Below are 17,455 nucleotides of genomic sequence, written 5' to 3' on the forward strand. Positions count from 1 at the left end.
TAGATAGTGAACAGTAGAAACATGAAAAATGCATTTCTCAGGTTTTGCTAGAAGCTTGTGTTCACGTAGCCGTTGTAACACTGATTTAACATGTTCTTCATGCTTGAGAGGATCCTTAGAGAATATCAATATATCGTCCAAGTAGACGATGACGAAAAGAAATAGCATATCCGAAAACACCCGGTCCATGAAGCGTTGGAAGATTGCCGGAGCTTTAGAGAGTTCAAAGAGCATGACCAAGTATTCGTAATGACCAAAGGGTGTTCTGAAGGCTGTCTTCCATTCGTCACCTTCTCTAATACGAATCAAGTGATAAGCACCCCTAAGATCCAATTTGGTGAATATTACGGCTCCTCTTACGGCTTCCAGGATATCCGAGATCAAGGGAATGGATAACGATCCTTAAGGGTGCACTGATTAAGACCTCGATAATCAAGACAAGGTCCGAGTTCCTTGGTGTCTTTTTTAGGAACAAAAAATAACGAAGCTCCAGCCGGAGACTTGGATGGGCGTATGGTGCCGTTTTTTAGATTAGTATCTAGGTATTCACGAAGGGCCTTTTTCTCTGGTTCAGACAGGTTGAAAATCCTTCCAAGGGGAATCACGGCTGAAGGTTCGGTTTCAATAGCACAGTCCTCAGGCCTATGGGGTGGTAGGGCTTGGACAATAGCAGAAGAGAAAACATCGGCGTAGTCCTGGTAGGTTTTAGGAACCTGGATGATGTTGGAGACCATAAGAGGATCATGCTGAGTTGTTGAATGTTCTTCTGATGTTGTCGGTGAAGGATCCTGGAGCAGACAATGGGACATGCAAAATTCGGAACCTAGGAACAGGGAACCAGCTGTCCAATTTTTGTATGGGTTGTGTTTTTGTAGCCAGGGCATTCCCAAAACCATTGGGTAATCGGCAGATTTTATGATGTCAAACTTTATCCTTTCTCTGTGATGGTTTATAGCAAGCTCAATTTCCTTAGTCTGAAGGGTTATGGGTCCAGAAGAAAAAAGTCTTCCATCAATTGCTTCTACAGGTTGCAGGACATTCAGGGATTCGTAAGGAATATGATGTTTAAGGACCCATTCCTGATCTATGAATATTCCCATGGCCCCACAGTCCACTAGTGCCAGAATGGGGTAGGATTCCTTCTTAGATGACAATAGAAAAGCTTGTAAGACTACCAGGGAGTTTTGTCCAGGAGAGTTCAAGGATGGTATAGATGTGGAGCCTGCATCTCTCTCCCAAAAGTGAGCTCCATCTAGGATCGGGAGCTGGCGTTTCCCGAACGCCGTGGAGGGGCTAAGGGACATTCTCTGACTAAATGCTTGTCCGAGGCACAGTACATGCATAAGCCAGTATGAATCCTTCTCAGCCTTTCGTGGGGGGATATGGGTCCACGGAAGGCCCCTAGCTGCATGGGTTCGGGTTCATTTGTAGGAACAGGAGAATCTTTGGATTTTGAAGGGCTCACAAGAGGTCTTTTTTAGATGGTTGACTTGATCTTCCTTTTCTCTGCCTTTCTTTCCTGGATGCGGAAATCAATTTGTAGAGCAAGATCCATAAGTGCCTGGTAAGAACTAGGACGTGCTACCCTGGCTAATTCATCCTTAACATCTTCATTTAGCCCTGTTCGAAAGAGGGTGAAGCAAGCTTCAGAAGGCCAACCCGCTTCTTTAGCCAATTGCTTGAATCGAGTTACGTAGGTGATCATGTCCTGAGAGCCTTGCTGGAAATCGAGCAAACGTTCTTGAGCACTAAAGACCTGTTCTGGGCGGTCAAACAGTCTTTAGTGCTTGAATGAATCCATCATAATCATCCAAAAGGGAATCTCCGGTGTTAACTAATGGTGTGGCCCAGGCAAAGGCATTCCCGGAGAGGTGAGAAATAATAAAGCCCACTTTAGCCCTGGGGGTGGAAAAATAATAAGGTTTAAAGGTAAAGTGGACCAAACAAGAATCCAGAAATCCTCAGAGGGTTTTTGCACAGCCGTCATTTTTCTACAATGCCGCCCAATAGCACGCTGTCCTTTGAGGCAGAGTCGCGTGAAAGTACCAATTGTTTCAGCGCGGCGTTCTCCTCTTTCAAGTTCTGTACTTCGGTCGATAGTTCTTGCATGCCACGCATAAGATCCTGGATGGCCACCTCCATGTCTGTATCGACTTTGGTCAGGTGGCGTCTCAATCTGTCACAGGTTTCCCCCGTTCTCACCTGTCTATGTTGCCTGATGTCCTCTTTAGGTGGAGTCTTCTTTCGTATGGTTCGGGACTTAAATAAACCCGCTCGGCCATCATCGGCTTCCAGATTACGTTCAGCTTCGATGTCCAGGACCATGGGAAACTCCAGGAGTATTCAAGAAGGAGTTGGGGGCACGCGGAAGTGGCACAGGGATTCTGGGAAGTTAGGAAAGAAGTCGGGAGAAGGGAATTCAGGGGCCAGGGGATAGCAAGTAGCACTAGAGAAGGTTCGGAGCACACGTCCGATCACAGCTAGTAGCAGCGTTGAGACGCGCAGGGCCGTGTGGGTGTTGCTTCTTTATAGAGGACGCTGTGTAGAACGTGAAGACTGGCGAGCAGCGTCCTGAGCTTGCCGCCATGTTGGTAGTATTATGGAGTGTAAGGCCCGACGTGTCAGGGACCAGGAGGCCCAGAAGGGGCGAGTTCGATGGTTCATGACACTTGGTGATGGTCGGTGACTGACATGAGGGCACCCAACTCGACCAGTCTCCCTGGCGCCAGTCAGACCAGGCATAACTGGGACATCCCTGGCCTGCCCCCGTACCTGCAGTTGATGGTTTGGGAGTGGACATGTTTGCAAACAGTTTCAGATTTCACTCAAAAAAAGAAGCTGTGAGAATTCCTCTCATGAGTCGTTCCTCGGGCAGCGTGCAAAAAAGGAACTGAGGTGCGGTGGCGTAGTGACGTGGTACATGTACGACGACCAACATCGGGTCCGGAGAAGATTCGCCCCCAGTCGAAAGGTTTTCCGAGCAGCTGACGCTGGAAGGTATATCTATCTAATAAGGATTCTGCGGGAGAAAGCAATCCACAGAATGATTATTTTTACAGATAAACAGATACTGTCAATTATTGATCTATTGAAGGTCAGCAGACCATCTGTTCATTGATTTTGATACAAATGTAAGTAGATCGCGACTGATCTGAAACAAGTTTGCGTTTAAAAAAAAATCAAGTTGTGTCAGTGAGAACACATTAACCCATCAATGGATTCTCCTATGGCAGTTGAAAACAAAAACAAACAATGGCCCTTGATATTATTAAAGCACACCCCTCCTGTAAAAAACTAAGTGTTTAATAAGGTATTAGGTTATCAACCATGTTTTAACAAAGCAAATAAAAAAATAAAATAAGAATTCACCGGGTGCGCTCACCCAGAACACCTTCAACAAAATTATAGATTTTCTCACCTGGATCTTCTTTCCCGGTACGGCTCGGGAGAGAGTTGGCATACAGGAGCTTAACTGCACGCACCACACCAACAGACAGATCCTCCTGGCACCAAGCATCATCCAAATTACATTCTGGCTTCAGCAACCGCAGCGTCAGGTTACCCACCAAGGTGCCTGCAGATCAAGCGATTGAGAGAATGCTTTGCTTAGCCATACAAATCCAAAAAAAAAAAAAATCAGATGAGCAAAGCATAAAAGCACAAGTAGCATTGTGGTAACAGTATCAAACATGGGCAAGGAAAGTAGGCAGAGCAGATATGGCGATAGCCCATGACTAGCAGGAGTATCAAACAGGCATATGCAGAGCAAGGCGGGCACAATGCCAGGCTTCCACCCAACATCAATAAAAATAGAGATGGCGTGATAAGGTAACCGTCACCTTTATTGTCCATGTGACACCAACTGGGTCTCATCCACTGCATTACATATACACACCAGTGCAGAGGAGGTGAAAGTCAATTATTTTCGAGGTAGAAAGAGGACAATGTAGGCTGATGCAACACATCTAGTAATCTACCAACGTGCAATAAAATGGTGGCGGAAAGCACCTCACCCACCCAATCCGTGTTCCACAATTCTGTGCAGGGAAAATAAAGGCGAGAAAGATACCCATGTGCAACAGCAAGACAAATGGTGTAGCCGTTCTGGTCTGATTAATCACTCAAACTTTTAAAGTAGATTTTTTATGGGTGTGATACTGCTGCACATCCATCTTGGACTTCCATTTCCATCATAATGTCATTGACTGCTAACCCTGTGCCAATGTGATGTTTTTCCTTTTTAATTCTGCAACCCCAATTATCAATCTGACAACCAAATTGAATTTTACAGTTTTGAGCTTTGCTCTATTTTTATTTGCAGGTCTACGTTTTGCTGTCTGTCACCGACCCCCCCACCCCCGACCCCCCCTCCTAACCCCCTCCCAAACTAAATTTACATTTCTTGGGCCATAATCTCAGTTTAGTTATACTGGTGGGTTATGTTGTTGTACGTCAGGCTCTAATACATACGGAACAAGTTACTTACCTGTAACTAATGTTCTTCAGCATGGGTATCTTTCATGGATTCACGTGATAATGAAAATTCCCGGTCAGTTTTAGGGAAGATTTTCTAAAGTACACCTAATTAAGACTATCCTTGGGCAAAAGAGAAACCCCAACTCGTCGTACAGGCCTGTACCACTCAAGATCGAGGTAGCTATGGCAGAGCAGCCAGGCTTCTCTTAGGAGAGCGGGAGGGATGTAGGAAAGTACAAAGAACTTGTAGCATACACATGGTCCAAAGAACCACTAAACACATACAAATAATGGTTTATTTTACATATACATTGTCAAAGAGAATTCTTAAGACAGGCAAGTAGTATCATAGGCATCAACCGTATAGAAAACACCACAATAATTCTGGTAAGTAAACCAAAATACCTTTAGAATGGAAATATGCAAATCAAGGTACGTAAAACCACATTGAACAGCTGAAAAATTCCAGAGGTAGTGGTCCGGATGGTGACAACCCATATCTACAAAGAAAATCCGGTTTTGTGGGCTGACATATTTAGGTTGTTCTCTCAGATTGTGGAGGGGTTGGTTTGTCTGAGTTCTGGAACGGGTGCTTTCATTGTACCAAGTGTTAGGTACAGATTTGGGGTAGTACCCTTGGGTTGCACTACAACAATCTGAGCCTCCTGGCAATAGGACCCAACCTTTGCAATAAGTCTGAACTACACAGGTTGTTAGTGTGGCTGGCTTATCTCAAGAGGGGTCGATGTGAGCTGTAGAGTGGTTACACAAAGATTCACAGTGACAAGTATTCAAACAAACACTTAAACTCAAGGTTTCTTGATAAAACAATTATTTATTTACCGGTCAGTTGTTAAAGCCTTCTTTAGAAGGGAGCAATATAATAGCAACACACAAATACCTTCAAAATAAACACTCTTACTTCCTAAATCAGCAAGCACCCATTTGGGATGCCACACAGACCCTTCCTACACCCTAAGGTGACATCAATAGTTAGGACAGTGTGGACATTGATATGTTACTTTTAGCATTTAGAATAGCACTGAGATGTGCTAAAGAAAAGCTTATTAAGAACAAACAAGAGATCAAATATTCTTAAGCAGGAAAATACTTTCCAACCCTCCCCAGTGTCAGAGGAGAGAAGAGTCTTTCAGTGAAACAGGCCAGGCCAAAGTCAATAGGCAAAAGTCTATGTAGCTGAAGCGCTTCTTTTGAAGTAAGAAAAGTCTTTGCACAACTCTTTAGAAGTTTTTAGTGTAGAAGAATCAATGTAGGGACACAAGCTGTTAGGCTTGTGAAGAGTAGAAGCAAATCTACAAGAGGTAAGTTCTCTTAGACTTTACAGTACCTTTAGTTGGAAGAAAATGCAGCAGATTACTTCTGTTCCTGTGCAGCTCTGCAGATACTGGTGTTCCTGGGCCTCAGTCATGGTGACATGAGGGAGGACTTTTGGGGACTCCAGCACTGCAATGGGACGGTTACCGACAGCAACCGGCAATCTTCAAACTAGTGTCAATTTGGTGTTTCAGCTCCTCGCATCTACCACAAACAGCACCACCATGGGCTTTGGCTGTCGAGGTGGGCTTTCCTTGCATACAGGGTTCAGCACTCTGTTGAGGTGGCTCAGGCTCGGTCAGTCCTGCTTCCTGGGAGTCCAGAAGATCTTCTTGGAGGTCTTGGCCAGCTTAACAGCAACGCACACAATCTGGTGTTCCTCTCCTGGCGTTTCAGTTTCCAGCAGCAACTCTCTGCAAATTCAACCAGCTCTGAGAAGGATGTCCAGGTGGCTTACTTTGTAGTCGATTGGGCCCACCAACTCAAAGGGAGAAGTCGTCCTTGCAAGGGCTTCTCCGTCGATAACAATTTGGAGTTTCAGCACAGCAGCAGGGCTTCACCAGGCAAACCAATGGTCCAGGAGTTGCAGCGGGCATCATCTTCAAGTTCATCTTCAGATTCCTTCGTCCAGTGGTCGACTCTGCCTTCCAAGCCCAGAAGCCTCGCCTTTTATGCAGGTTTCTCCCATTCATTCCAGCTTGGCTGTCAATCACCCAGCAGGGTGGCTGTCCTTGCCGGACGGCCAACTGGCCAATCACCTAGGAGTACATTCCTGTCTCCTAGGAGGCAAAGCACAGGGAGTTTCAGGCACCTCCCTCACTTCCTGCCCCCACCAGACACCCTGGAGCCAGAGGCGGGCTTCACTCGTGAATCCAACCAAAGACTAAACGAACAACAATACCAAACATGGTCCATTGACTTTGGCCTACCTATTGCATTGAATCAACTCCTCTGGTGAGCTCAAACTATTTGCACTGTTTAAGAGTAACTATTATTCATTTCATTAACTTATGACTTTATGCTCCTACTTCAAATGCTCTGAATGCCATTTTTTCTCCTACTTCAAAGTAGTTTAAATGTCTCAGAACCTGATAGTCTAAAGTACTGTAGTATATTTCCGTGTGATGTTGATTGCCTCCTTCTAGTGAATGTTTTCTAACTGACTGTGTAATAAATTTAAAAGTGTTTTACCAAGAAACCTTGAGTATAAGTGTCTATCTGAAAACTTGTAATTATAGACATGTGTTACAAGCTCACAGTCCCTCTTGAGACAAGCCTGGCTGCTCAGCTCGCTACCAAAAACTCTGTGGTACAGACTTAAACCAAAATGTTGGTTTTGCTTACACCTGTAGTCCTAGTTATGTGTAGTGGTCCCAGAGGGACTGCATACAAACATGGCCCAACACCAGGCCACTAGCGTCCTGTAGACCTTGAGCTAGGGCTATCAAATCGAACTGATCATCAAAATAGTCGACACCACCGACTCCCATAGAAACAGGGTTGACATCCCCTCCTGATCATCGGGGTCATAGCCGCCGAAGATGGCATGCATGGAGTCAAAGAACCCTGACCTGGACGGTGGGACAAACAAACCATTGCCGACTGTCGGAGCAGAGGGCTTGACCGCCGACAGCATGGACTTTGAAGCCAAAGTGGCCTTAGATGCAATGGTTCTTTCGGCACTGAGGGGCTCTCGGATGGCCGGTGGGTGTTGTGAGCCTTGGCTTTTTGGTGATTTTTGCCTTTTCGGCGTGACGGCCAAAGGAGATTTCAACGCCGACTGTGTGAACTTAGTGGTCAGATTGTGAGTCGGACACACCACGCACTGCATCTGCTGACAAAGCTTGCTGGTCAGGGTCAGAACCCCACCTACAGCAGCTTTGCTGTTTGAACATTTCTAGCATGACTATGCCACAGAAACCGAGTGGTCGGCCCTGCCGAAGGCTTACCTCTTCCGACGACAAGCAGCATTGGTGCCACTTCTTCCGCAAGGAAGACGAGGAATGGCTCCTGGAATGGGACCATTTCCTGGTCTTCATGCAAATGTCGTTCCGTTCCCTTGTCTGGGGGTGGGCTCTTCCATTTCGGCCTACAAAGACCGGACAAGCGAGTGTGCCAGAGATATGGCAGACGGTCAGCCCACAGCCAGTTTCCCAGCCCGCTCACGTAGCGACTTTGGCTGCATCCTTAACGCAGTCCTCTGTGCCATGACCAACTCCAAGGCACCACAAACATTGTGGGGGTCGGTTACGGACATTTTGGCCTCACAATTGCAGCATCGCTTGAATTCCAAACCCCAGTGTGCCATCATTGAGTCAAGGTCTTCTGAGGAAAACGTACAATTTTGTTAAAAGAAACCAGAGATAACTAAGTCGTGTTCCCGATGCAGCGTGCAAGGTGTAGAAAAAAGGAACTGAAGCATGGCGCAGTGACGTGGTACATATGACGCCTGATGTCACTTCCGGAGCTGACGATTGAGCACTCAGCAAGACGGATCGACTAGAGGTCCTCTACGCCCCCTGTCGGAAAAAGTTTCCGAGCAGCATAGCTGGATGATGGATATCTATCAATATGCGGGTGAAAGGCAATCCAATGAAATCCATCAACAATAACACAGATAAGTACTGCTTTGGCTGTAGAGGACTCTCAATGCGCAGCCTGGATCAGGCTTAAGGACAGACTGCTTGAACTCATATTCTTCACAGGAACCCTCCCTCGGGAGAGCACACTAGAACAGACGTGTTGACCCTGAACAGGGTTGGCAGGCCCTTTAGAAAAGTGCAGATGAGCTATGGTCCCAGACTCACTCTTGATGAGAAACGGTAGGAGAAGGGTAGTATGGTGCCAGCAATGCAGTGACTCAGTTATGAAATCACATAATAAACCAACCTTGTTAAAAGTATACACCTTGCAACATTTACTTTTTTAGAACTCCGTTCAGAGCTAGTAAAATCAACTCTTACTTTCTGGAGGGGCCTCAAGCAACTCAATTCTAAGCATGAGCACTCTATTTTTGAATGCCCTAAGCAAATCAGGAAAAGTAAAACCCAATTACGCTTTAAGAAAGAAACAATGCATTTCATGGTAAGCAATTGACCCATTGGTACATATCTATCAGCTCTTTTAATTGCTAGTTATACCCAGTACACTTTTAAGAAGAACATGTTACTTTCTTACCTGGTAACATTCTTTCGATGGGATGTTCCTCCGACGTACTACACATCTATGACAGGTAATGACCACAGCTGTGCTGCTTCGGAAAATTTTCGGCATCTGCATCCTACGTCAATGACGTTGATAAGCTGTCCCTCGAGGGCCTCCGTCGGGCCGACATCACCGGATGTTATAAGTAGGACGCACAACACTCGTAGCCTCAGTTGTAGTTTTTTTCCCCAGAACGTGTGGCACCAATCTTCTGCCAATAGGACTACAGAAAGCCTTGCAGAAACTTAAGCTGCAATCGCATAAGAAATTCGGTAGAGGGGCAGGCTGGGAGGGTGCGATGTGGAATACGTCGTTGGAACATCCCATCGAAAGAACGTTACCAGGTAAGAAAGTAACTTGTTCTTCGAAGGGATTGTGTCCTCCGACGTATTCAACATCTATGACAGACTCCCAAAGCAGTACCAACATGGAGGCGGGAAAAGAATTTAGAATTTTAGAATGCCCAATTAAATTGCAGAATAGAGGACCACCTTGCCAAAGGCCAAATCTTGCCCATGGATAGAATCCAGGGAGTAGTGTTTGACAAATGTATGGACAGAGGGCCATGTGGCGGCTTCACAAATGGTACGAATGGGAACACCCCTCTGCAGAGCAGTAGAGGCAGCCACACTCCTAGTAGTATGGGCCCTTAAAACTACCTGAGGGTCCTTACCCGCCAGACAGTAGCATTCAGAGATTGTCAAGATAATCATCTGGACAAGCTCTGCTTAGTAACAGCTTGACCCAAACGCCTTCCAGCATATCCTACCAAGAGCTGATCGTCCACTCTGACCCGGGACATGCGTGAGAGGTAGAAACTTAAAGCTCTCCTAGGATCCAACCCATTGAGCCTCTCCTCTTCCTTATCAGGATGCGGAGGAGGATAGCACGCCGGAAGAATGACCTGGCTCAAATGAAAGTCCGACAACCTTCGGAAGAAAAGAAGGAGGGACGCTAAGGACAACCCTGTCCTTATGGAACACCATAAAAGGTGGCTTGGCGGATTGTGCCTGCAACTCACTCACACTGCGAGCGGAAGAAACCGCAACCAAAAATACAGTTTTAAAGGTCAACAGTCTCAAAGGACAAGAATGTAAGGGCTAAAACGGAGCTCCATTAGTAATTTCAGAACTAAGTTCAAATCCCAACCGGGCAACTGGAAAGGTGACTGTGGGAACACATTAGTTAGCCCTTTCATAAACTAAGTAATCAAATGATTCTTAAAATAAGAACACTCCTCAGACAAGTGCTTAAATATGGACAGCGCCGCCAGGTAACCCTTTTGCAGGCCCTTGTGGGCTAACGAAAGCAAAAAAGACAGAACCACAGGAATGGCACATGAAAAAGGATCCACATTCTTTACCCTGCACCAGTCGCAGAGACCAACGACCGCTGTCAACTCGTTGGCATGAGCTCCCTATCCCGTGAGGGATGCGTCCGTCACGAGCGTTACCTCCGGTCAGGGTAGCCAAAATGGAGCCCTGTTCATCAGATTGCCTTCGACGGCCCACCACAGAAGATCCTGGGCGACCGAGGGCAGCACCTGAACGGGATCAGACATCCTGCCGGAGGACTGCGACCACTGCATCTTGAGAGCCCATTGCAGAGATCTCATTCGCAACCTGGCCTCGGGAACCAGTAGAATGCAGGATGCCATGAGGCCGAGCAACCTCAAGAACTAACGCCGGGAGACTCTGGGCACGTTGAAACTTGTCCATTATCTGCAGAATGTGATGAGCCCTCACCTGGGGAGACAAACACTGCCCCAGGGATGTGTCGAGCACTGCTCCGATGTACTGGAGCCGCTGGGTAGGTGTCAAGTGGGACTTCTTTAAGTTGAGGGAGAAGCCCTGCCGGTGAAGGGAGTGGCAGGTGACTGACAGATGACCCAGGACTTGCTCGGGAGAGCGGGAGCTGATACACCAATCGTCCAGGTCGGGGTAGACGTGAATCCCCCCCTTTCCTGAGATACGCTGCCACCACCACCATGAGCTCGGTGAAGACCCTTGGGCGGAGGTCAATCCGAACGGCAGGACCCGAAACTAAAAATGCGAGTCGCCAACCGCGAACCTCAGGTACTTCCTGTGCTTGGGATGAATTGGCACATGAAAGTAAGCATCCATGAGGTGGAGAGACACCAACCAGTCCTGAAGTTAAAGGGCCTGGAGGACATGAGAGAGGCCATCTTGAACTTGTCCTTCCTGAGGAGCTTGTTCAAACCACGCAAATCCATGATGGGTCTCAATCCTCCCATCTGTTTTCGGGATCAAAACATATGGGGAATACCATCCCTTGTTCCTCTCCGCTGCAGGCACCAGTTCTATGGCGCCTTTCTCCAGCAGGGAGAAAATCTCTGTCAGGTCATCCTGCAGAAAATCTACAGGTGGAGCAGACCACCCCAAGTACTCCGTCACCCGCGAGGTGCCCACGGCTTCGACAACGGCTTCGAGGCCGGAGCTCCGACCGTGTCCTTCGACGACCTCGGCGCCGATTGAGAGGACTTCCTCGGAGGCGGAGCCTCGAGAGAGCCCCTCAACGGACACGGCGTTGATGCCTTCTTAGGAGGCCTCACAGGCTCCGACGGTCTTGAGGGCGTCGAGGAGCGAGACCTGGAACGGGCATGGCTAGAGCGATCTACCTTGTCCGATCGGGACCGCGACTGCTCCCGATGATCGTGCCGACTGCCCGAGCCCGAAGGCATGCGAGCAGTGGCCCTAGCGCGTTCCTTGCAGGCTTCTCTCGAGGGCGCGGATGGAACGGAGCCCTGCGATTCATCGCCATTGTCTCCTTGCGAAATGCGTCCCATTCTGCCGGAGATGAATGCTTGTTGTGACAAGCTACCTGCTGTCTGGCAGAGTCCTCGGATGAGGAAGGCGTCCGGTGACGGCTCTTCTGAGAGTGCCTAGAAGAGGCAGAGGAATGGCAGGAACCACTCTGGGTCAGGCACCCCCCTGGACTTATGCCGACGCAGAGAGTCGCCCCTCGAATCGTCGGTCGAAAGCCCTGCGGATTTCGACTTTCAGGGTTTGGAAACCCTACCTACAGTCAGCTTCTTCTTACGCTCCCGCAAGGACTTCGACGTCAAAGACTGGCATTCATCAAAGTCATCGGTGGCGTGGTCCTCGCCGAGGCACCAGAGGCAGATGTTGTACGGGTCCGTAAACGACATTTTGGAACTGCAGTCTCGACACTTTTTGAAGCCCGACCGCGGGGTAGAAGACGAAGACATGATACTTCACAAAATCAAGTTCTAAGAACCAATTCAATCAGGAGAAGAACCGAAGCGAACACGTTCCTGGAAAAAACGGAACTGAGGCTACGGACGTCGTGCGTCCTACTTATAACATCCGGTGACGTCAGCTCGACGGAGGCCATCGAGGGACAGCGAATCTACATCATCGACGCAGGCGACAACATTTTCCGAAGCTGTGGTGATTATCTGTCGTAGATGTGGAATACGTCGGAGGACACAATCAATCCCTTTGAAATGTAGAATACAGTTTCCAAGGTAAGTAAGAACTTTATGAAACTATTTTAGAATAGTACCAAAGCAATTCAGGGAAGCACAACCCAGGGTTACAAGTTTAGAGGAGCAGCAGCCAATCAAGTTGAGTAAAACATACTTTTAAGAGGGGCTACAAGCAACTCAAAGACGAGTATTAACTCAAAGGCCGTTTTAGGTCTGTATAAAGCAGATCGCGGGGGCGGGAGGGGAGCAAAACCAAGTTACACTTCAAGAAGAACACAATTTTATTCAAGGTAGGTAAACCCTACTGGTAAGCTTTTACACTAATTCAGTCAGGCAATGATAAAATAGGACCAACATGTATGCATTTTTAGAAGGGGCAACGGCATTCAAGACATACTTTTTAGAGGGGAACAATGCAACTCAAAGATAAGCAGAAACTTAATGACACTTTGTAACTTCTTTCACAGAGAAACAATTACCACACTAACTTCTTTAGCCAATGAGTACTTTCATACTTTCAAGGCAGAATACCTTTCTTATCCAGTACTTCCCTAGTCTATTGTAGGAGTTCTCTCATAAGCAAAAGCGGGACTCTAGTGGTCTAGGTGCCAGCCGGAGGGAGGTTGAGCTAGGGTTCAGTTGCAAGAAAGCCAAAGTTCCAGAGGATACCGTCTTAAACAAGTAAGCATCACCTTCAGAGTTAGTTAAAGTGTTCAGGGACTTCACAGAAGGCTTCCTATATGCGGTATGGGCAAACTTCCAACCACACAATCACCCACTCTGTCTCACAGGACGCACGCCAGACTTAGGTTAAGCACTACCCAAGCCCACACATTACCTTAGGAGAAAATAAGAGCTACTGGGTAGATGCCTTCAGGATGCAGCAGCACAGGACTCGGTCCCTTGATTCCTGGTCTGGAAACAAAAGAACTGGACGGGAGCTTGCAGCAGCAGTCAGAGGAGGCTTACGGCAACGGCTTTTACACGGATTTCCGCGGCTCTGTGGATATGGCGCCTTTCTACAGCAAGCAGATGAAGAATGAATCTCTTCACTCCCTCGGTCATACACTCTCTGGTGAGGGGACTTCAGGGATTCGAATTGTGTCAGACGGATTCTAACTTCAGGCTTGAGGTCTCATGGAATTGGCGGTCTGCACTCCAGCAAGGTCGCAGACGGCTTGGGATGGCTCAAAATGTAAGTCTTCTTGAGACTAGTGGATCACACCAGCTTCTGGGTAGGAATTGTCGTATTCAGGACTCCCAGTTCGATTGGAAGGAAGGGTTGCATCAGGGTCCGGTTACAGAGCAGGATCTCTGGTCTCTGGAAATCGTTAGACGCCTTTCCTAAATCTTCCTCTTCGGATTCTGCCCCAGTGGTCGACTTAGCAACAGCTTCCATGTTCAGAATATTTATCAGGAACTACAACACAACTTCAGCAATCTCTACCTGTAGTTTACAGAAAGTAGGTGGTCTGGCTGTCCAATCAGGACAGCCAGCAGCCCCCCAACCATTGGGACTTGGTTCATTTCAGACAAGGTGAAAGAAAGGGCTGCAGAGTTTGACTGCTTACTCACTTCCTGCCTTCTCAAGACACTCTGGAGCCTGGGCAGGGAATACAAAGGATTCCCGCCGAAAAACAAAACTTCCACTGAGGAAGACGGTGGCTCGTCTGTACATTACCGAGGCTGATGGACAGCCTGAGTATCGAGACAAAAAAGTCACTAAGGTAAAACCACTGTCACCAGCCATTCAAGCAAACTTGCAAAAGTAACAAAAATGCTACAAGTATGCAAGGGGATACATTGTATCCCCCTAGCACGCCACATAAGGTGAGGTGTGCTGGCTCACCATATAAAAGTAAAGCGGATGAAAACCCCTCTTAACCCCTTGGGAACAGTACTTCTCCCAAATACATTAAAGAGAAATTAACAGGGAAGCCCAAAGGGGCAACCCAGCCTAAGCCTAAAAGTTATAGGAAACAATAACTCCAATTACACACCATGGAGAGACCTAAGAAGGCCACCCATAAAAAAAGGAAAAAACTAGGTGAGAGGAAAGAGATTCCTGTTCACATAGGGACAGAGTAAAATAATCACGAAGCCCAAGAAAAATGTTCTGGGGTAGACACAGGTCAGGGAGATTTATCATAAATATGAAAAACTAACCCAACAATTGGCAACATACAAACACGTATATTGGGCAGCTCCCCGACAATCTGCCCATCAACCAGCCACAGTAGCAGGGTTGTGGATTGGGACCAGACAATTCCACTGGAAAATAGGAAAGCATTGGTTTACTAACCGTCTGTTCTGAATTCCTAAAATTAACATTGTTAGTTACAGAAAAGAATGGGACAAAAAGTGTACCTGGAGCACTGCACTTAGGGTGGCTGGGGTGCTACACGATTAAAATATTTATTCTGTCATCTTAAAATTGGTCGACTCATTTTAAGCGGCTATAGTCATCAACCTGTTTTTTTTCCTGTTATGGGTGGAGCCACCCCATGCTCCAGCTCTGTCCCACAACCCTATCCCTTTTCTAAACATACATAATATGTATGTATTTGGTGAACTAGCTCAAACAGGGTTGATCAAGTTTTCAACTACCCAATGAAAGACATTTTAAATCAGTGCACCGCCATTTGCTAGAATAAAAAAAACAAGGGAAATGATACTGGGAGCATGATGGTCTACCCAATGAGCCCACAGCGAATGAGGTAGGCTGGGAGGTGGGGCTAAAAAGGACATCACTCACCTCAAAAATCAGCTAAAGTCCAATCAAATAACAGAAATGTTGTGGGCCTCATTAAAATGAATGAGAGAAAGATGAAAAATTATAAATGTTAGTTACAAAATACTCCTTTACCTCTCTGAAGCCACCCCTGTGTAAATGCTATTTTCCTTAATACAACTCAGAATTTGCCCCAGTCATTTCTGCAGTGTTTTACCTTTGATCCACCCGCTCTGACCTATGACTAGCGAACTCTAGGAACTGCCACTTCTGTCAGACTGGCAACTCCCAGAATACTAACTCTGAAAAAAGGGTGGACGGTTTATGGTGAAAAAGCCTCCATACATCAAGAGGATAATTTAGCACAACCCAGAGTCTAAAATAACTGCTTGTACCATCTCTATTATCACTGGACAATGTACTAGAATCTAATACCACAGAAAATTGTCGACTTTACGAACAGGCTTGATCACCTCTTATTAGAACTTCGGCTGATCCGTCAGCAAATGATGAAATAAGTTACCTCTTAACACAACTATCTTACATCTTTCCCCCAAACCCAGTGTTTTTCCATTGATGTTCATTTTGGCATACTGCTTACGCTGCCATTGTCCCACCCCTGCTAATTCTCTCCTCCACAGACCACTGCCTGGCTTGCTCTAGGGGAGGGCACAATAGGCCACTTTTTCAAACAAGCTTTAACCCCATAATACCACTACAGTTGTGATGGCGGCTAATATAAATACTTTCTGACAAACATTTTATTCAAATGAAGCAATTAACAAAATGGAGTTCCTCATTCAGAGGACAATTACATTATTCATGCTACTGGATAGTGGTCTATGTCTCACAAATATCAGACCTATAAACAGAAATGCCTGAGCACTGGTAAAAAGCTGGAGAATAAGCATTTGTCCGCTTGTGCTGGAAGGCACCTGGATTGGAACGTAGAGTTGTTTTTATAAAGTCACAAAACACATTTGTTTGAGCAGGTTGGATAACTAGATTTTGTTTTCAACAGCAGCCCAATACACTTTACAAAAATGTATTTTAAAACTATTGCCAATTAGGGATGCCTACTCCAGAATCTCTTACTGAATCCTAGAAGCAAAACCTGAAACCTGCACGCACATGCTTAAAAGCCTTACCAAGATTATGCAGCCGAGCAGGCATGAGACAGTCTGCTAATGACAAAAAGGGAGTCTTCACCCTGGGAGCAGCCAATGGAGACTTGAATAATGGCAAGAAGGAGTTGACCAGAACAGGGACGTACTGGCAGAGTTCAGTTGGATTTTTCTTTAAAATGGCATCCAGAAGACCAAGCGACGTCACAAGCTCTGTGTCCAGCTTAAAAAGAATAAACATTTTTAGTGAAATCCTCCAAATTACTAGGCGACTAGCTTCTTTAACTTAATTAGTTTTGAGCTAAAGCAAAACCATAACAAACCTGAAAGTGTAAGAACTACACATACACCAGCACGTGGACAGAATTTTGCATTTTCACAAAAACTAGGACATATCGGAAACAATTTAAGAGAGTGGCCCACCCACTGTACAGATTCACTCACTGACAGAAAGCAAGGAGAGCTACATACCTCCACCAGTCGCTTCCTGATTTGGGCCTCCTTATCAAGTTGTGCTTGAAGCAGCTCCTTCTGTTTGGTGGTAAGCTGCACCTCCTCCTTAATTCCTTTCTTCTTCATCATCTCCTACAGAAAATATTTAAGAATTTACCAACTCATTGGGAAAATGCATCAGCACACTGGGGATGGACCGGTTAGGATACTATTTATAGATCATGGCAGCGCCCCTGCACTACCAGAAGTAACAACTTACTTACCTGTAAACTCTGTTCTCCAGCATGTGTCTTGCATGGATTCACATGCACATGAATATTCCCTGTAGTCGGGCTGGGAATCCTTGGTAAAAAGAAAGCAGTTTTGCTTTAGAATGAAAACTGCTGGTCTCCTCCATTACCAATTATTGTCCTTTGGTTCATACTGCCCCCAGCCAATGACACTCGTCCTCCTAAACTCCACCCCAGGTGGTGATCTTCAGATTTGCTAGAGCACATAAAGTGGCAGTATGAAGCAAGAACAAACAGGGGAAGGAAGGAGGATGTGCATGTGAATCCATGCAAGACCCATGCTGGAGAACAGAACAGGTATGTAACTTGGTTACTTGTCCACCATGGGGTCTTGCAGGGATTCACATGTTCATGAAAATGATTGCACAGCAGT

At 46.5% G+C, this 17,455-nt stretch overlaps 1 protein-coding gene across 1 annotated transcript in view; it reads right to left on the reverse strand.

The window, feature by feature from the left end:
• Window positions 1–17,455, reverse strand: part of GCN1 (GCN1 activator of EIF2AK4) — a 1,783,851-nt gene that overhangs the window by 847,259 nt on the left and 919,137 nt on the right. Inside the window, exons 23-25 of the mRNA XM_069619734.1 lie at window positions 16,811–16,924; window positions 16,364–16,562; window positions 3,419–3,574 (exon numbers count right to left, since the gene is read on the reverse strand). Coding sequence (XP_069475835.1) covers window positions 3,419–3,574; window positions 16,364–16,562; window positions 16,811–16,924 — 469 coding nt within the window. The remainder of the gene's footprint in view (window positions 1–3,418; window positions 3,575–16,363; window positions 16,563–16,810; window positions 16,925–17,455) is intronic.

Source organism: Ambystoma mexicanum, chromosome 10, assembly GCF_040938575.1.
Source record: "Ambystoma mexicanum isolate Mex_15411 chromosome 10, UKY_AmexF1_1, whole genome shotgun sequence".
NCBI classification, from domain to species: Eukaryota; Metazoa; Chordata; class Amphibia; order Caudata; family Ambystomatidae; genus Ambystoma; species Ambystoma mexicanum.